At 39.1% G+C, this 21,653-nt stretch overlaps 2 protein-coding genes across 2 annotated transcripts in view; one reads left to right on the forward strand and one right to left on the reverse strand.

Annotated features, from left to right (window-relative positions):
* Positions 1 to 465: 465 nt before the first annotated feature.
* tacr2 (tachykinin receptor 2) lies at positions 466 to 13,702 on the reverse strand. The gene is made up of 5 exons (XM_036573471.1): positions 13,178 to 13,702; positions 7,661 to 7,855; positions 6,882 to 7,032; positions 4,298 to 4,494; positions 466 to 2,213 (listed from the first exon to the last, which is right to left on the reverse strand). Exons 1-5 carry the CDS (start codon positions 13,576 to 13,578, stop codon positions 2,021 to 2,023), a joined length of 1,137 nt encoding a protein of 378 aa, XP_036429364.1. The 5' UTR covers positions 13,579 to 13,702; the 3' UTR covers positions 466 to 2,020.
* A 4,805-nt stretch (positions 13,703 to 18,507) lies between these two features.
* Positions 18,508 to 21,653, forward strand: part of tspan15 (tetraspanin 15) — a 34,687-nt gene continuing 31,541 nt past the window's right edge. Inside the window, exon 1 of the mRNA XM_036574448.1 lies at positions 18,508 to 18,693. Within this exon, the coding sequence (XP_036430341.1) occupies positions 18,610 to 18,693 (84 nt within the window). The 5' untranslated portion in view covers positions 18,508 to 18,609. The remainder of the gene's footprint in view (positions 18,694 to 21,653) is intronic.

Here is a 21,653-nt window from a genome sequence, read left to right on the forward strand (position 1 = left end):
TCATTTACTTTCACAGAACACAACTGGATGTACATGCACACCAACACTGAACATAACACAGTAAACGTAATAAGCACAGATGTGAAGTCACTCATGTACACATACAGTGCAGTCTTGTTCCAAAATACTCCAAAACTAAGTTTTTAAGTAAAATAAATAAAAAATGGGTGAAAAAAGATGCAGTTTGGTTGATGGTTGATGGGTGAAGACTTTATGAAGTTTTAGCCTGACGCCTATGGACTGGGCAGTGTTGGCTCTGTACTCTACCACAGTGGATTTGAAATGACTATGAATGACTATGAAGTTAATGTGCAGAATGTCAGCTTTAATTTGAGAGGGTTTACATCTGTGGTTCTATATAGAACATTTTCAAAATGGTTCTATATAGCACAAAAAAGGTTCTTCTATAGTTACATCTTGACATTGTAACAATAGCAGAACCTTTTTTGGTTCTGTATACAACACATTCTCCATCAATCTGAAGAACCATTCCACCATGCAAAGAACCCTTTTAACCTGAAATAGTTCTACATAGAACTTACTGTCTTAAACAGAAACAGTTTGGTTAGAGAGAACCATGTTCATGGGCCTCACTGTACAGTTCAGAATTCAGCTTCAATGAAGAAGCCAGACATCATGTTTCACAGCTGAAGCAGTTCACTTTGAATCATGAATTGTTTCTTTTTTTTCTTCCATACTGTCCTCATTTCATCACTCTGACACAGGTTAGTCCCCATCTGTCCATCTAACTTTGTCTCAAGCAAACAGTAACCAGGCCTTTCTGTTCTAAAGGCATAGATGGTGTGCATGTTGTGATAAACCCCTTGTGTCCTGCTGGTGTGTTCTTCGCTCTGTGGTGTTCTTTGACACATCTATGAGAGGCACTCTCGATCTGCTCGACAGCTGAAATGAGGTTTCCTCATGATTCTTCAGCCATCCATTACTGTGGTCTACTTTTTTTTGCTATTGCTGAGTAAACCAATATGTTCTAGCTTCATAATCATATAGTGACACATTTAATATTTTGTCTGCTTGATTTATTCTGCTTATTTCAGCTTCAGGATGGCTTGTTTTACTACCACTAACATCTCTTTGTGTCTCAACTGAGAGGCAGTGGTAACTGACTCCAGCTAAAACTGTCCTATGTAAAACCAGACCTTTTGTTAGCTCTCTTCTGCATGAACTAATGAAAGCACACACAGCTGGCCAAGAAACAATCCAGGTAATTTTATCCTAAAATGGGCTAAGGATAAAAAGGCCTTTAATTCCTACATGGTTCAGCCGATATCCATGCACATAACGTATGATCAAATTAAAGCTGGGATTCTGCACAGTCGTTGATTAATGTCAAATTCAAGGTGTTTAAGTCCAACACTAGAACAACACAAATGTTCAAATACTGTTCAGCTACTCGCAGACAGCACTGTATGTACAATTGCAGTGAGTTTTGGCCTTCATGAGCAGTTCCTTCAGGTGTTATATACTATATAAGAAGAGCATTTTTTATCTCCATCTAACAATCCCTTCTTCTCCTTCTTTCCCTTACACTGTCAACCTAACACCACAGTAAATGTATGTATACTAAGTGGCCTTGTCTTGCTTTATAGCAATACTTGACCTGAGGCACAGATGCCTGGCTAAAAAAAACTGTTAAGAGGTGTTTGATCTACTGGATCTGCACGTCTCACCCCTTCAGCAGTTGCTTTTTATAATGAGAGCTGCCACTTCACATTGAGGCAGTATTTACAGCTTGAACAATTCACCTATTCACACATAATGATCGACGAAACCAGGTGGCACACTTAAAATAACCAACCACAACGAAGAACAGTGACAATTAAGACTTGGTGCTTATGCCATGGGAGTACCCTTCTACTCCAGCTGAACAACAGCCCTGTGAAACTCAACAGGAGCAGCGTTCAAACTCCTTAGTGAGGTATTTGGTGGTGATGTGACTGTGCCAGGCTGTAGGAGGTCCCTCTCTCACTCTGAACTCTCTGGAACCTTCATTCAAGTGAACCTAGGATTTGATCAGCTTGGGCGCAGCATCTTCCAGAGCATTAGCATGGTTCCGGGACATCATGCTAGTGGTCTCCGTGCGATAGCTGCGGGTGGTCCGGAAGGTTCTCATGCGCTGCAGCTCCATGTTGTCCTCCTCAGAGACCTTGACGAGTGGACACCAACGGAACGCTCGCCGGAATCCTGACCGGAATCTGAGGAGATGCAGCAGATATCGACTAAACAAAGTATTCTACACCAGTGCTGGAAGCTTTAGGTTCAGAAAGTCAAAAATCTGCTATAGGACTTTGTTCCAGCTGCCTACATTTGCTAATTTGACACCCACATGTTTAATAGAATTAAATCTCTTTAAGGAACAGTAGCTCCCCATAACAGATTAAGACTAAGCAGGGATTAAAATGGATAATGAGCATGACCTGTGTGATCTAGTGCAGGGGTGTGTTTCTCAAAAGCATGTAAACTCTGTCTTGATATTATTTGTTTCCCCAAACCTTTAGTACCTAATGTAGAATATTAGCTATATCATTATTTGAAGACCGCACATCATGGACTTTCTCTCACTTTTATGAAGTAAGCCATTTATGGACAGCAAGCTGCAGAAACAGCCTGTTTTGGATTTAGTTTTTGTGACGTCATGAAAACCAATGTATTTAAATATATCCATCGATTTTGCCTACAGCCGCTCAGGTCCACCCATTTACGCTGATGTTATACATTACAATACAGGGCACCCAATCAGAACAGAGATCATGTGATACATAAGTCAGTCTTAAAGGTACAGTAACAAAATCAGCTTGTTTAATTCAAGAGAGGAAAATGGTCAAGTATAAATGAATTATGATTGTTTGTGGTAGATAAACTGCACAAGAGTTATAAATGGACCTTAGGGAAAAAATAAAATAACATACAAGAAAAATGTAGGATATGGGCCTGTTAACAAGTCAGCCCGCCGGATGCTCATGCATAAACTTGCTCCAACTTGCTCTATTCCTGATGGACAGATGCTGTAACCATGTCATCAGTGAATGGCCTTGAAATGTTTAACAATTTTTTATTTTTTTTTATTCTCAATAGATTTTTTTGTATGTTTATTATTTTTACAATATGTTGTTTAGCATAATATTTCGTACAATTACAAAGCACTATTTGAAAGCATTTCATTCAGAGTTTGCCTTCTTAAAAATTATACACAGTGATATAAATCAGATGCAAGGTAATTCATCTTATTCTGGTACGACACAAATGTTACTACCTATACCTATAATTCCTGATTTAGATCTACAATTCATTTATTAACCCAGGACTGTCCAAAAAAACAAAACAATGATCTCCAAAAATGAAGATACTTCACTTTTAATGTATGTTAACGTAAACAGATTTTATTCCAAGTAATTCTGGAGCATTTCTACTGATCCACTCATTGTGACATAAAAAAACAACAAAAATGGAGATACTTTGGAGATACTTTTTTTTTGGACAGTGATGATATGGAGATATTATAATGTAGGTTTGCTTATCATTGTTGAGCCTTTGCTTTCCTGTTTTGGACATGAAGTGTGATGTCTTTAAGTAACTTTATATGTAAAATGGACAAAAATCAATGAAAGTGCATTTCAATGAATGAATGAGTGTTTATGTCGAGCAAAAGAGAATTCCATTCCAAAGAAACTGAAATGTCTTTGTCTCTATATATATTATACTTTGTATACTGACTTTATTTGAAAGGAAATGTGTGTGCATTATCAAATTAACTTCACAAAACAAGCTATTTTTGAGCACAGAGGTTAAACCCAGTCCTGGACCACATTTTCTTTTCAATGGAAAATCTCCATTCAGAATGCTGTGTACTTCAGAATTAGGCTTAATCCCTTTCTTGGAAATGGACCCTAAATTATATATATCCATACATATCCTTACAATTTTTACCAGAGATGGACCACAAGTGTTATAGACAGCTTCAACTGTTTGACTACTAATGGACTATGTTTTTTGTGGGACTATGGAGATAACAAAGAGCTGTAAACTCACTCACAAGTTCAACAATTACAAAGGCTTTTGGGAAACATTGCAAAAGCAGCTCCATCATAAGGTGGCTCATTAATCTCTATCATGAACTGATATCAGAAACACTGCCTTAATCTGTAAGCAGACACTGGAAGTCTAGCAAACTAATGAGAACTAACACTGAGATTATCCTTTCATTCAAATCTGTAAAAACATGGAATGAGACTCACGCCACTGCCTTCTTTCAGCTCCAGTAGAAACAGTAAATCTTTACCTTTGGTTCAGACAGCAGTATATGATGGGGTTGTACATGGTGGAACTCATAGCCAACCAGAAGATGGCCAAGTAGACCTGCTGGATATAATGCTGGTTGTAAATGTCCCTCTTGAAGCTGCCCAGTATGAAGTAGATATGATAGGGTAGCCAGCATATAGCAAAGGTCATCACCACAACTATCATCATTTTCACCACCTTTAATGAAGAGTAAAGGAGTATGAGTCTTTCTCCACATTTCACACACATAGTCAACACAGGAATCAGGAAATGGTCATAGATAACAATGGAGGTCCTGGAGACTAGGAGCAATAAACAAAGATGAAAACTACTTTGGCTTTATTTAAAATATTCTTCAGGGGTGCCAATAATTTTGACCCATACATTTGTGAAAGAATATACTATTCTTCAAATAAAACAACACTCCTGAAGGAAAGAGTAGATTATCTTATATCTAATCTAATCAGAAACACCTCCCTTAGCCATTTTAGATGCTCATAAGAAAGAAATTCACAGGGCAGCTAATGTGCTCAAACTCAGCACTTTACAGGGGAACAATATGAGTCCTTCAGCAGCAGTTTTTGTTGGGAGGCCAAAGCTGTAGCTCAGTGGTTAATGTAAGAGATAAAGTGGCTGGAGAGTTTTTTCTAAAATGAAAAGTGGACAGATTAAACACTGATCAATTTTGTATTTTACTTAGTGTTGGAGGCTTTCAGGTGATTCTCTGTTAAGTATATGATGCTTGCTTTTTTCTGTTGCTGAACAATGAAGAACTTGTCCTTGTTGGTCGCTTTGACTGGAATTTACATCCCCAAATCAGAAACAGTTGGGATGCTATGGAAAATTCAAATAAGCAGTGATTTCTAAAATTTACTTTGACTCGTATTTCATTGCAGACTGTATGAACACAAGTTATTTCATGCTTTGTATGGTCAACTTAATTTAATTTGCAAATATTCATCCATTCCGGCTATTCAGGCCTTCAACACATTGCAAAAAAAGTTGGGACGGGGCAATTTTGGGCTATTAATGAGGTAAAAGAATTAAATAATGATGTAATTTGAAACTGTGATCGTGATTTGGTACAAAAGCGGCATACAGGAAAGGCCTAGTCCTTTAGAAGCAAAAATGGGCAGAGGACCACCAGTATGCCAACAAGTGCATGAGAAAATTATTGAAAAATGTTCTTCAAATATAGATAAGAGGCAATTTGGATATTTCACCCTCTACAGTGCATAACATAATTAACAGATTCAAGGAATCTGGAGGGATTACAGTGCGTAAAGGGCAGAGACGCAAGCCTAAGCTGAATAACTGTGCTCTCTGACCGTCACTCATCTACAAGCAATATCACCACATGGGCTCAGGGTTACTATAGCAAACCTTTATCATGCACTGCAATATGTAGTTACATCCACAAATGCCAGTTAAAACTATACTGTGCCAAAAGGAAGCCTAACGTTAGCTGTGTCCAGAAGTGCCGTTAACTTCTCTGGGCTCTGAGGCATCTGGGATGGACCCTCACACAGTGGAAATGTGTACAGCGGTCAAACAAATCAGGTTTTTTTTGGAAGAAATGGATGTTGTTTACTCTAGACCAAAACTGAAAAGGACCATCCAGACTGTTACCAGCAACAAGTCCAAAAGCCAGGGCCTGTCATGGTGTGGGGTCGTCAGTGCCCCTGTCAAAGGTAACTTACACTTCTGTCATGGCACCATTAATGCCAAAAAGTACATAGAGATTTTGGAGTAACATGTGATGCTTTCAATGTGACATCTTTTTCAGGGACGCCCATGCAAATTTCATCAAGACAATGAAAAACCACATTCTGCACACATTACAAAGGCATGGCTGTGGAAGAGTAGGGTGCAGGTGCTGGACTGACCTGCCTGCTGTCCCGAATAGAGAACGTGTCTGCATTTTAAAACATATAATGCGAGAAAGAAGACGCTATACTATTGCACACCTTAAATCTTGTTTGCAGGAAGAATGGGACAAAACTACACCGAAACGCTTCATCACTTGGTGTCTTCAGTCCTAGATGTCTTATAAGTGTGGTAAAAAGAAATGGCAACATTACAAAGAGGTAAATGCTTTACTGTTCCTGCTTTTTTTGAAGTATGTTACAAGAAAATTGAAATAAGTGTTTATGTTGAAAAAACAACAAAATTTATATGGTAAAACATGAAATAATCTGCGGTTTTGTTGTTTTTGGTGTAACAAAAGTGAAAAATAAATTACAAATCACTGTTTTCAGGTTTAATTTTTATTTAACATACCGTCCCAACTTTTTCTTTGGGGTTGGAAACAAACAAAAAGGAAGTCTCTGACTTTTGCTCTATACTTTATGAAAATATGATTGTGACTGTTCAAGTGTTCTTTAAGCAGACAAGAAAATTTAATTCATATATATGAGCATTAACTTGAGGTAGCTTGGGTACATTTGTGCTTCTGTATATATATAAACGCCCGTATGCATTAAGCACCCAGACTTGTGCATGTAATGAAAACTCAATGAAGTGTTAAGCACTCGTCAACATGACCCAAACTACACAGAATCATGAGCGAGGATGTTCAAGCTGACCTTGCGCTTTGCCTGTATCTGGTTCTGATAGTGGTCTGAAGCTTCACCAGGGATTTTGCTGCCCCACAGACGCTGGCCCACCAGACTGTAGGTCACCAGCATCACCAGCAGGGGGAGCAAGTAGATCAGGATAATGACAGCAATCTGGTACCTGGAGAGTTTAAATATTGTTTCATTGTAATATGTGTTTAGATCATGCGCTATATCATTAGCATGACATTAATAATAAAACAGTCACTGACAAAAGAGCAATATGTACATATTGAACAGCAGGCACTGTCCAATTCATGCTCACTTTAGGACAGCAGGCTGGTTTCCTAGACATGGAGTAAGTCTAGTCTCAGACTTTCCAATAGTAATTCACACTGCCATTTAGACTAGGCTCGATCAATGTCTGGGAACCTGGCCCATAGAATCATTAATTACTCAGTCAGTAAGAGAGAATACCGTCCTACATCTTTATGCCATTAACATTAAGAACCATTAACAGCTAGGGTTCTGGACAAATGTTAAACTAAGTCCTGTATTAAAATGAATTTTGATGGAGAATTCCCGGTGACAGTGTAATGTAGTCCAAGGCTGAGCTTAATCGTTGGCAAATCTGTCTTTAAAGTCTGAGGTACATTTATAACAAACATTGTATTTAAGGTGATGCATCTTTAATTAGACTTCTGTTTAAGGACCACCATAGAAGATTAAATCAATAATCGAGTATTTTACTCCTAAGGCTAATAATATGTAATAAAAACAATACAGTAAGGCTTTTTGGTATTTCTTACGAGAGCTGGTGCTTCCCTCCGTAGTCATCAGGCCATTCCACCATGCAGACAGTGCGATGAGAGTAGAATTTAGTGCTGGAGTAGAAACACTGAGGGAAGGCCAGGGAGAAAGCCACAGCCCAGATGACGGCAATCACTACTTTGGTGGTGGTGGAGGAGAGTCTTGACTTTAGAGGGTGGATAATGGCCATGTATCTGTAGAGGTAAATGAATGACGTCACTGTCATATACATCTATTTTTTTACACCATTTGAAAACCAGTTGCCTTACATTGTTTGGCCCCCTGCGTGGGCAAGCACCCTACACTATACTAATAAGAGTCCTTGGGTAAGACTTCACCTACCTGTGTAAAATGATAAAATTGTAAGTCTCTGGATAAGAGCATCTGCCAAAATGCAATAAATGTATAATGTTCGAATACTTTATGCCGGACAAATAGTATAGTAGTAATGGGTCAAAATATTGCTCAATCTATGTACAATGAAGTTAAGAATGCTTTTTCTCTTTCCCCTATGCTATTGTCATACATTAAAATGCCACACACACATTTCAAACTCAGTTCAAATGCAATGATTTTGCATGATGCAACTCCAAATCATGAAACACTTGACAACAATTCAGTAGGACTTATGCCAGTGTTCTCTGTTCTGATGAAGAAGTGAGACTAATAAATACAGCTGTGACATCAGTCCAGACAAACCACAGTTTTACCTGTTTACAGTGATCAACATTAACACTAACAGTCATTTCCATTTGTGGAGAGGGAAAGTGTTGCCCTATGTTAATGACAGAGGTGACACTGTCTATTACTAACACAAAAACATAAGATTATAATAATATAGACTACACTGCATCCCCAATTCAACGCTGCTTATGCATATTTCTCATTATGTAAATAAATAACAGAAGTGGACTTTCTTGTTGGGAAGTCACGCTGAGTAACAGCAGCAGGGTAATGTTGTGTGATGTTCGGGCACAGAATCATTTTCTTCATCATCATTTTCTCGGTGTACTTACCTCATTTTCATGAGTAATGAAGCACGAAACAGAAAGAGAAAACACAAATACCCACACACCCGTGTTTGTATTCCTCTCTTTGTAGGGGTATTTTTATTGCCTTCTGTAGCTAAATGCAGCTGTGCTACAACTGACCCAACCCTACTGAGGTGTCATAAAATATCCCACATATTAGGGATGCACGATGATGTCAGAATCATATCAGTATCGGCAGATCATTTTTTAAGAAAATGATCATCAGTGTACAGATGTATAGATTTGGCTTATGTTTAAAACCAATATTTTATGACATATGTATGACAGCAATGTCAGCAATGCCCAGTAAAGGCAACAGTCATAATAACGATTATAGAATTGTCACTCTTAAAGTGCAAAATTTCTTAGCTTCAAATTGCAGTAATGCCCTGATGGGGAATTATAGTGATAATAGCAGCAGCTGTTGATGTGTGACCTGTGAGATGCAGACCTGTTCAGTCTCACTGCCTCTAGGAAGAAGCTGTTCGTCAGCCTGGTAGTTCTGGCCTTAACGCTGTGTAGCCTCCTACCTGAATGGAGGGGGGCAAACGGTCTGTTAGTAGGGTAAGTAGAGTCCCTCCCAGTGCAGGAGGCCTTTTCCCTGCACCTGCTGTTGTAAATGTCACTGATGGTGGGCAGGCTGCTGCCAATGATCCTCTGCGCAGTCTTTACCACCTGCTGCAGTGCCAGTCTGTCGGCAGCAGAGCGGTTGCCGTATCACACAGTGATGCAGGAAGTGAAGATGCTCTCCACCACAGACCTGTAGCAGGAAATGAGGGCTGAGATGCCAAGGCCAGCGAACTTCAGCCGCCTCAAAAAGCAGAGGCGTTGATGGGTCTTCTTTACTATGCTGGCTGTGTTGTAGGTCCAGGCGAGGTTGGCAGATAAGTGTAACCCCCAGGTATTTGAAGCAGCCCTGATCTGGAGGGGAGGGGGAGTGGTGCCGGTCCCCCTAAAGCCCACAATTGTCTGCTTTGTTTTCTTTACATTGATGGAGAGGCTTCCAGTATTTCCACTTCCTGCGTGTACTCATGGCTGTGAGCGTTGAGTCCCACCACTGCCGTGTCGTCTGCAAACTTCAAATGTGATTGCTTGGATGGTTGACTGAGCAGTCATACGTCAGCAGTATATATAGTAGGGGGGTCAGGATGCATCCCTGAGGGGAGCTGGTATTAAGGATGATGGGGGAGGATGAGATGTTATGGATTCTGATGGTCTGGGGCCTGTTTCTTGAAAATTTAAAAAGTATCCAGCTGCACAGAGATTAACTGAGTCCAAATAGTGCCAGGGTGTCAGTCAGGGTTTGTGGGATGATGCTGGGTTACTGTTTTAAAATATTTATTAATTTTAATGCATTTATGACCCTACAGAAATAAATGTTACTTTTCTTTGTAATGCTATTTGAGGTCACTAGTTACAATTACCACACTTTCTGAAAGTTTATGCCTCAGTATTAGTATTAACATCAGCAGATACAGTACTGTGCAAAAGTTTTAGACAGCTGAGAAAATTATATTTAAACATATATTTATTTAGGCAGTAAGTGTTTATTTGTTCAGAAAACATTCATTCAATAGCAGTGATTTTATGTATGTCAATGTGCTTGTTTAACCATTGCCAAACCTCTCCTCCAGTAAGCTCAGTATTATTAGTAGTTAGCATCCAGAGCTGGTTTGGCTGATCAATGTTGATTGATTAAATTAAGTGTGCTGCTGATGGAATTAACCAAATCCATCTACTACTACTTTTTCAAAGAAAATAAATTGTTGTTACTTGTTCCTGTCTTTATTTTCATTTATTCTAGCATCATACACTGTTTTTACAAGCATAAAATAAAGCCATCGGTTTAGATTTAGATTTATTTTTTTCTATTTTTCATTGTACCTCAAATAAAGGTTAGAGTTTCGTTAAAATTTGGAATGAAAGCTCAAAGCGATAAGCAGTAAAGAAAGTTTTTTACAGCCTGTTTCACTCATGTTTTAACAGGGGTGCCAATATTTTTGCAGGGCACTGTGTTGTCCAAACGAACAGTTGTTATGATTAATACCACATTTATGAGAGAAATAAAAAAGGGAATTCCAGTAAAGTCAGATATTACTCTTTAAGAAAAAAAACATTTATATCCAAAATTGTTACAAATGGACATAACAGCATTTTGGAATGAAACTCAATCTTCAGTTTTGAACAATGTACTTAGGTGCCCATAACTTATGCACAGTACTGTATGTATGAACATTTCAGCTGAATTAATACACAATTCCCATATCCCCACATTCAATTCTGATATCAGCCATCTGCACCCCATAACAGTAAAACGTTCCTGTTTTGCTGTCCTACATTCTGGTAAACACTGGATTTACACACACACACACACACACACACACACACACACACACACACACACACACACACAGCAGAATACTACATTTAGGTGCCCGGTTTAAAATACACGATGACTTGTCCAGTTACTCATAAACAAGTGAGTGTCAGAAATGACTATGTAACAGTACAGACACTTAATGATAAATAAACAGTATCTTTAAGCAGGGACCTCCTATTATTGAAGACTTCATTTTTGTAAAACCAAGAATTTGAAGATCCCTAATGACCAGTCTATGTGCACAAACAACACACACACACACACACACACACACACACACACACACACACACACACACACACACACACACACTTTTTTCTCTCTAAAAAGGAGCAGAGAGCGGAAATCACTCTGAAATAACTCCAATTACTCCAATCCTAGTTTTAAACATAAAAATACACTAAACAAAATAAAGCCTGTTGAAGAGCAGCAGCGCGCCCCCTGCCGGCGCCTCAGCACCAGCACACCGCACAGACACCATCACCGTCTGCGCAGATCAGCCGCCGATACAGAGTCTGCGCTCGGTCTGATCAACAGCCTTACAGCTTCAGCGGATCAGTCAGACTAAAAAAGTGGAACACCAGTCTTCACATGAACGCGCACTCATTCATCAAACTGCACACCGACTCCACTTTCATCCAGAACACGCAGCGCAGATCCACCTTCACCATCTCAGCTGAAGTGACTGCCTTTACAGTTCTGTTAGTGCTGAACTGAGTCTTAGACACGTTTCAGCACATCAGGAGGTGAGACAAGGGGTTATGTGCTGATAGGGGACACATGTGCCAAACCACCGCATACAGAAATCTGTCAGCCCTATATTTTAAATTACATATATTTTGTAAGTATCAAATATGGTCACATATGCAGAATATATGGATCATACATATATGTCTGATAGGTATGTGAATACACACACGTGTAATATATAGATCATACATATAGGTCTGATACATGGTTGACTCCATCCATGTACAGCTATAACTGTTGCTATGTTATCTGTTTACTTTTGAATATTATTCAAATGTGTCAGGAAAAATATTTTCATTTATTTCATGTTTTTAACGCTTTTATTATATGCACATTTTAGAGTTTAGTTATGTAGCTATTACACTAATGTTCACTTCATTGGGACGTTTGTGGAAGAAGGAAAGAGATGCAAAAAACCTTGAATAACATGATACTGGCATGTATGAGTAATATATGCCTTCCATATATGAAGAGTGTTTCCTATCATATATTGGGAAATACATGTGTTTCACACATATGTTTGTATATGTTGATACATGCCTGAAATACATGCCACATATTTGAAAATGGCATAGCATATATTGCCATGTATTAGATTTTCATATGCGATGAATGGCAAACCTATTATTTTGCCCAAATTTCCACTAATGATAACTTTTATAATGTAATGAGCATATATGGCATTTCCTATAGTCATTCACTTACGTATTAGCTAAAAATGAAATAAATGAGTTTATCACCTGATGTGACATATACGAGAAGCTCTATGTCGAAGCCAAATCACTCCGTTCAAGACCATTACATTTCACTGCATAGATAAGAGCCACTCTTTAACTCAGCTCCCCAATAAAAACTCAATTGTAATTCCTGTTACCTTATGTGCAATAACCAAACAGCTGACTTCTGTAGCCCATTCACAGCAATTGTTTTGGCTTATACAGAAAGAATACACTAGTAGCCTGAGCATGAGCTGAAATTGGACATAAAGAGTGGATATTATAGTTAGTTTATACAGTTTGATCATCTAGTGTGCTGGAGGACATGAAAAGCTGTATGCTAAAGCCAAAGGAATCCCTACAGAAGTACATGCTGGATGTGGCGTGGAGCACAGCCATTTACACAGTCTCTCACTGAAAATGACCATGTCTTTGTCATTTAGTGAGCTTATTTGTTTCCTATTGCTCGTTTAGAAAGTACACACCTGTAGGATTCGCAATAAACGATATGCTCTAACAACCTGATGCACCATTTTACCTGAACAGCTGAAAGCTGCAGACAAACCAATCTGTACATGTTGGTTTCATGAGGCTCTCCACGCTTGAGAGAGAAATCGGTCTCCCTGCTCATCTCCTCACCTGTCTACGGCGATCGCTGCCATGGAGTAGATGCTGGAGAACACAGCCGTGATGGGGAAGAAGTTCTGAAACTTGCAGTATCCCAATCCGAAGTACCAGTCGTTGTGGAGGGCGTAGACGAAGTTGAAGACCGTGTTGAAAGTGGCCATGGAGGCGTCGGAGAAGGCGAGGTTGACGATGAAGTAGTTGGTGACCGTCCTCATGCGCTTGTGCGCCACGATGATCCAGATGACCGTCAGGTTGCCCACGACGGACACCAGCACGATTAGGCTGTAGGCGACGGCCCACAGCGCCACTTGCCAGTCGGGCTGCTCGAACATGTTGCTGGAGGTGTCGTTGCCTTCGTCCTCGTCGTACAGGGCGGCCGTGGAGGACCACAGGGGCTCCGGAGTCGCCTCCATGTCGGCTGGAGAATCCCAGCAGTGCTGCGGGGTTTGAGCGGGCTGAGCTTTGAGCTCATCTCTCACCAAAGCCAGCTGAGACTGGCGACATGGTCGAGCCGCGTGCCGAACACGTCGCTGTCTTTCTTTCTTTCTCTCCCACAAAACTACAGTATTTCAGACTGAAGAGTTTAAGTCTGGTCGTCCACGGCTGGTGGCAGCTGTCAGCTGCTGGTGCAGTGCTGCTCAACGTGTGGAGGAACTGCAGGAATGTGTGCCAGTCCTTAAGTGTAGGTGTGTGTGTGTGTGTGTGTGTGTGTGTCTCAGGTGGGAGGTGGGTAAGACCTTCATTCACACAGCTCCATGTACTGAACTACAATCAGGAGGGATTTATATTCATGTCATAATAGTTTTACTTGTAGCTACTGAGTTGGAATCTAATTCTTTCTCAACTTTAACTTAATTCTTGACATTAAGCTCTTGTTTTTTGGGGGGAGGTTAATTTAATTCTGTTCTGTTGTTTCACCTTCTGGACTGCTTTGCTTTCGTTTTGGAGCTTTATCATTTTCTTTTATTCCAAAAGGATCCCAAAAACAAAAGATTAGGCTTTCAGATCATCTGCTGATAGATGCTTGATGCACTCTGCCACTGCAGTTCTGTACTCTGAGCTCAGTACTTGAGGGGTGTTTTGGACATGATATCTTTTACTTAAGCTGGTCTTTGGTAGCTACTTTTACTTCTGCTTGAGTCATTAGTCCTTAGAGATTAGTTGGTTCTTGAGATATCCCTCTGTGAGTGTGTGTGTGTGTGTATGTGTGTGTTGGTATAGTAGTCCTCTGTCAAGGTCAAGGAGCCCTCCAGCACACCCATCATATAATTTTGCCTGTAAAAGTTTAAATAGTTGAATAATGAATTTTGATCAATACAAAGTTAAACGAATGTTAAGGTAAAGACAACAAAACAATGAATGCCTACAGGAGAAATATGGTATAGTAAATTGTTTCTGGAAATAGAATAACTAAATAATATATAAAGTAAAGAAAGAAATGAAGTGTTTTGTTTTAAAACATATTATAGACCACTTTCAAAAATGTTGTTTTTCCTGACATACGTGGTTGGCAGTGGCTTCATACATACAAGACATATCATGGTATAGATATATATGCTATATTAAGATTAATATCACCTTTATTAGAGAAATAATACTATATCTTTTATCCTTTTCAAAAACTTGCCACATAGCACCAAAACTGGTAGAAGTGGACATACAGCGTTTAAGAGTAAAGCTCTTCAAATACTACTTGTTCGAGAAGCCCCCAGCTGGCTTGGGGTCCCCAGTAAGCCACTGCTATGTCTTTTAGCCATGTAGAACTTTGGATGAATGTCTTAGTTTGGTAGCAATGTATTCTTCTCTATTTGGGATTCTTTTGGTCTAAAATAAGATGTTAAAGCCTGTGAAAGAGAGTTGTGAGCAATATCAAAGCAGTCCACATGCTGAACTAAGAGAAGACGATGAAATAAAAACCGTATTGTGGTGTTTTGGCAGAGAAGAACCAGAGGAGGCCATTATTTCTTCTTCAGGAATGCTCTTTTTATTGAACAAGGCAGAAAAGGGCACTAAAAAACAGCTCTAATGGTGGGGAAGGTCACCTCCACCCACAGGACTAATCTTTACGGTAGACATTCCACCCACAGACTGACAAAATAACACACAAACAACACACAAAGACGTCTCAACAAACAACAACAGCAATAGCACAGCAACTAATGTGTCGTTTGGGGTGGGTTTTTTTTTGGGGGTGGGTGGGTGCCCAGCAAACATTGACACAATGTTATCTACTTTCTTACAGCGTTGCTGCAACGTTATCAAAAGGTGGTGCTGTTTATGTTGTCTGAACAAGATTGTCACAACGTTGTTACAAACTCATTGTTCAGTAACGTTGCCATACAGTGTTATGTGTTATTACTACCTGTTAGCAACATAATGGAACTTAAGAGGATTCTAGAAGGTTGTCAAAACGTTGTCGAAAACGTTGCCAGATAACGTCACAACTTTGTAAGGAATTGCATTTCAACGTTGTTGGCACCAAAACAATAGGCTGTCACAACGTAACTGTGTGTGCTGGTTGTGGGCGGAGCGCACGGCGCAGTTTTGCATACCACGCCCCCAAAGTTCCGTCTGTAAAGCTGAGCAAGTGGCATCCGCCTCAGTATTTAAGGAGGCAGACTCCTCTCAGATTAAATTATACAGGAAAGTACTGTCCAACTAAATGGAACACAGGAAAGACTGTTAGACCGCTTACCGCCCACCTGTGTGCGTGCGCGCGCACACTACTAGGCGCGATTTCGTGCAGAGATCTCTTCAACACCTTTTCGCCATTTCCGTGCCTATTTAGCGAAAAGCGATTGCGTTTGATTGCTGCACATTTCAGAAACAGTCTCTGCTGACACAAAAACTGCCAAATTAATGAAAACAGAAATACTCTTTGTATTTAGCCATGTGCAGCCTGTGCGCGTGGAAAGGGCGACAACACTATTGAGCGGCGCTCCACTGAGAAACGCCACTTTCGGAGATCTTGCCTGGTGCTTCGATTTTCCAGCCTGACCCTCTTCGATCATCCAGTCTCTTCCCACTGTGTTCCAAGCTGCGTTGGATATTTAAAAGCAGTTCATTAGAAGGTTGACTAAGACATTTCTGCAACTGAGAGAACGAAACTTAAAACTTGCTTAAGGAGACCTCCACCAAATTTTCAAAATCGCAATGTGCCCCCTGAGTTTTATATGTTTATTACTATGATGGTAACATAGTAATAAACTTGAAAATATGTGTTTTCTTTGGGGACTATTTTGTCTTACAATGCTCTGCATGTACCCCTCCGCTATGAATGGATTACAATAAATGGCTTAACAAGACATTTTAGGCCAAAATATCACTGCAAAACTATCCTAAAACATGTGTTAGGCATCAAGTTGATACTTATCTTCCTGAAGATAACTTATTCATAACCACTTCATGTACTAACTTTCTGTGAGGGAGCTTTTAGAGGCAGTAAACTCTTCAGATGTCTGGTTCCTATCACTACCACTGTGAACAATTCTAACTCAGTAAGTTTCTCTAGAATGAAGCATTTCACATCAAATATCTCTGAATGACTTTGTTTACATCTCAACCATTTAATTATGTCCAAAATTGGTGGCATTCCCCTTTAATGCGTATATAGTAGCCTCACATAGAAGAAATACAACACAAAGAAAATAAATTGCACTCACTCGTAGGCCTAGAATATGCCTCTGAAACCCTTACTCAAAAGGCTGCAAATAAATACTTTTCATCGGGGCCAAATTAAGATCTATTGCTCTGTGCAGAGCAGTTATGGTGCTCCGTCACCCACAAACCTACTGATGATAATATAGGATAAGACATGAGACCAAACACATCGCTGAGATAGTGAGCCAAGACCTTAATGTACCAAGAAACAAAATAGGTGTTCAAAAATATTCAATGTGTAACAAGTAGCCTAGTCGTCTCAGCACATTTTGTAAACCAGCTGGAGGACACAGGCCTTTATGGAATTTAACTCAACAAAACAAGATAACATATGACCAAACTGTCCAGCAAAAACAGGGTAAGGATCTCAATCAAAGCATAGCCTATTCTTTGCAGTGCTTTGTGACATTGCAGGGAAGTTGTCCAGATAACCCATATGGTAGATCCGGCCATGCTCTTTAAATAAACTCATGAGTCATGAACAGGATTTCCACACAACTGAAATGAAATTTTGGACATTAAAATATATTTTTAGAGCTACACAATCAACCTGTGTTGTGAAAACCCAGTAAAACCTTAAAGTAATGTAGTACATATATGCACACAATGCATCAATTCATTTAGTGTTCTATGCTTATGTTTATTTACTGAAAGTCAATTAAAACAATACAACTTAAAAGACACATTAACCTGGATAGCTCAAAGGGGAATTCCACAAATCTTTCAAAAATTCTACATAATTTAATCATTAAGATGCAAACAAAGTCGCTCAGAGTGGTTGGCGTGAAATGCTCCATTCTGGAGAAACTTAGATTCAGAATTGTTCACAGTGATGGTGATAGGAACCAGAGGTCTGAAACATTTAATACCTTTAAAAGTCCTCTCAAAGAAAGTTTTAGACAAAATGGCTAAGAATACACTGCCTGATGCCTGAGACTTTGTTTTACAACATTTTTGAGAAGGTTTTGGCCTGAAATGTATCTTTTAAAAGACTTTCATGGCAGAGGAGCTCACTAGTGGTTGGATAGTAAATAATATTGCTGTGTTTGCGTTGTAGACTTTGCGACACCTGGTTCCTATCAGCACCACTGCAAAAAATCTGAGGTGGTATGTTTCTCTATAGTGAATCATTTCACATCAAAACACTCCAAATGACGTTGTTTACATCTCAACCACTGAAATATGCAGATATTTTGAAAAATAGGTGGAGTTCCCCTTTTAAGTCCAAAGTTCAGGATTGTCCAATTGGAATGTTCCTTGACTCTTCTACTAAACAAGCCTGAAACCTCGCTCACACAACAGCAGAAATGAGGTGGACGAGTTAACTTAGAAACAGAAATGAAATTAACACAAGGAACATAAACCAGTGGGGAAAATTACCCAGACAGGAAGTAGCACAATGCAGAAAAACACACTCAGCATGCAAACTGAAGGTGCTTGGAGATTCAGCTAAAATCCTCATGTAACAGACCTCATTCAGCTGAACCAGGTCTTATGAAGGTATTGAGATGTACGGTTGGGGCTCAAACCGACCTTCAGAATGAGTTTTTCTCACCACTGCTGTGATCCTAAAAGGAACCGAGTAATTTAACGCAGATTGAATAATTGAGTTACACTTTCTGAAAGAGTTAAGCTCATTTGAGCAACCGCCCATCAATCATCCGTGTTCCAGCCAATCACAGGCCAGCGAGAGCACAGGCGCCTCCACTGAGTCTCAGGTGCACGATACGAATCAGGAAGCCCGCTGGGAGATTATGCCAAAACCGAATTAAGAGGCTTCAAATATGGCAGAAGATGTTCGGTATTGCGCGAGGTGCTCCTACGTCTTCCTCAAGATCACTTTAGTTGTGTATTCCACGGTTTTCTGGGTGAGTTTCACTCTGTATTTCAGCACAGCTCCTTCTTTGGGGCTGGGGCTACTTCAGCACGTCAGCATGGGTAGCTTCAGGTGGTTCAGACTCGAGCTGGGCTGACAGACTCCTAGATATGGAGTTTGTTTAATTGTTTGGGAGATATCTTGGAGAATTTGGTGTACTGTTTATTGATTTATATCATATACTGTTTTATTGTCACCTGTAATGGCGTCGTTGACCGCACCCTGGAGAGCCATTAAGTGCGTTTTGTGTTTACAGCGTCATTCAGACTTCTGGGTAAAACACCCGTTTGGTAGCTCTACTACAGCTACTGGCACTTTCCATAAACAAAGAGTTCAATTTATGTCCAATTGCCTTTTTAAAAGCAATAAAAAATATTTCTGTGAAAAGTGAAGGGACTTATGTACTTTGACTTTAAATATATATTTTTAATCAACATTTAAAAGATCATAAATTGACATGAAATGTCTGTGTCCTCCTTTAATATGGGGATTTTGGGCTGTCCCGCCTCACTGACACTGAACTTCTCTGAAATATATTCATGAAAGTATTCCAGTAACACCATAATTACAGTGTTATTTGGTTCATTTCCAAGCAACTTAATGTTAAAAGAATTCTTTATTTTTCCCTATTAATTTATTTACTTATTATTGTTAGAAAAAAAGAATATATATTTATATATTATTTCATTTATGTAAACTAGAAGGTTATTGGTAGTTAGCATGCAACATGTGCATCCTGTGAAGTTCAGCACTTCTGAATGCTAGCTTATTTTAGGCTGAATTAACAATACTGTTATCCTTTTTTTAACCTTGTTATTTTTAAATAAACTTTCCTTTCTGCTCTATGTTGTATCATTTTTTTAATTGGGAATATGATTTCTGTGTTCGACTCTGCTACTCGCTTTAACCCTGCTAGCGAGGTTTCAACCTTATTATTAAGTAATTTTGGTGGAAATAGTCTTAAAACATTTAATTTAGTGAGCTGTGTTACCAGAAGTGTCAACTTGTTATTGAGAGAAATTAGTTAAAATTACTAATACAAGAAAAATTGCAATGTTTTTGTTTAGAGAGAAAAACCTTTTTTGGTTTTGAAGTTACAATAAAGAAAACCTTAGATATTTATTCATAAATTCAAAGTTCAAAAAGCATTTTATAAATATGTGTTTCTTGCAAGAAAATAATAAATTCAGTTGACATAGGCTTTTCTATCTGTATCTATTTTGACAGCCAGCGGTGAGAAAATAACATTTTCTGAAGTTAAGCACTTACTTTAATACTTCTTCAAAAACATCAAAAAAAGTAAATTTTTCAAAATTTTTAAGAGTTTCAAGGCCTAGAAAATGAGCTCATTTCATGGAAAGTGCCAACAACAGTCCATTCACTTTCCATTAAATCTACAATTCCAGCCTTTCAGTCAGTTTCCCTGTCTATATGGAGCTCTATTTGCGGCCGTTTATTTTACAGTATGATATTACTGCAGTTTATCTGTTTTGTCAGTGTTTTAATGCCCCTTGAAATCTGAGTTAAGCCTGAAATGTTCTAATGTTCTTAAAATAACTGTCGTTATTGAGATTAGAGTAGAGGTAGCACAGAGTACTGTCCTTCAGCAAGCAGGTGTATTATGTTGTTTTTAAGGTGTATTGTTATACTAACATTTTATGCTGATTGTGCGGTAAAATATGGTACTTAAAACACCTGTGCAGCTGAATAATTGGCTACATTTTATGTAAGACCAGTGTTCACAGGATTGCGTAAACATTTGTCATGGCTGATTCCAACTTTTGTTGGCTGTTATAAGGGCTACTATTTGCTTTAGTTTTGTCGATTCAGTTAAATTTTTGTGGCTGTAAAGTTATGCAACAACACTTTCCAGGTTGAGAAGGAAAGTGGCCAAGTATTTGGACACCCCTCTTAATTATTGAGTGTAGGTGTTTTAGCCACACCCATTGGTCTAGGTGTTTTAGCCACATCCATTTATAACAGGTGTATATAATCAAGCACATAGCCTTGCAATTTCCATAGACAAACATTGGCAGTAAAATGAGTCCTACTGAAGAGCTCAATGATGTTGTGTCTACTGTAATTGGATCTATATAATAAACTACTGTATGACAGTAAAAAGATCCTACTAGATCCACTTAAGAAAAGGTCTTAAAAGCTATGCACAGCTGTTTTGTTGACAATACCGTTACTGATCATCAGAAGGTACAACTATTGGCTCTGGCAATGACAGATGCCAGTTGTTTCTTTGTCCAAGCATTTTTAAAGGAGTATAACCTGTCTGGTGCCGGAGGTCCATGGGGTAAAGTGTCTTCCAACAAAGCACATCACCTTCACTTTAGCCATGTACAAATGTGAATGGCTCTTATTGTACAAGCTGGTGAGGGACTGGAGAGGTCACACACACACTCCAGATTTGCTTAGGGACACTCTTACAACTGACATGTCACCAGGGCCATGTTGCTGCTAATTAATTGGACTGAAGCTAGTGATGTTACTTTTCATTTTGTGCTTAGAGAAGAGGATTATAAGGTGGTAAGGCACAGCTTTGAGGCACGTTATTAAAATGAGCGTATGTTTAAATTAATAAAAAAAAAAACACAGCATGTTTTACTCTAAAAGATAGTTGTTTTAGGCCAAAAGATGCAACAGAGGTGTTGAATAAGCCTCTGTGTACATAGTGTTAAATCCCCAAATACTGCGACTGAGCAAAACAAGAGAGTTTTAAACAATGTGAACCCCTTTGCTTAGACAAGTATGATATCTGAAACAAACCAATTCACTCTGGAAACTCAGGGCAAGCCCTGGGTTGGTGGGTGCACTAGCTTTCAGCTATTACATATTGGGGCTTAAAATGTAGAAGGAAAGTCTATGAATATGAATCAGGCAAAGCTGCTTCAGCTTCAGGTCTTCTGTGCAAACGTAGCAGGTTTTCCTCAACTTCACGATTAG

Source organism: Colossoma macropomum, unplaced genomic scaffold (assembly GCF_904425465.1).
Source record: "Colossoma macropomum unplaced genomic scaffold, Colossoma_macropomum, whole genome shotgun sequence".
In the NCBI taxonomy this organism is placed as follows: domain Eukaryota; kingdom Metazoa; phylum Chordata; class Actinopteri; order Characiformes; family Serrasalmidae; genus Colossoma; species Colossoma macropomum.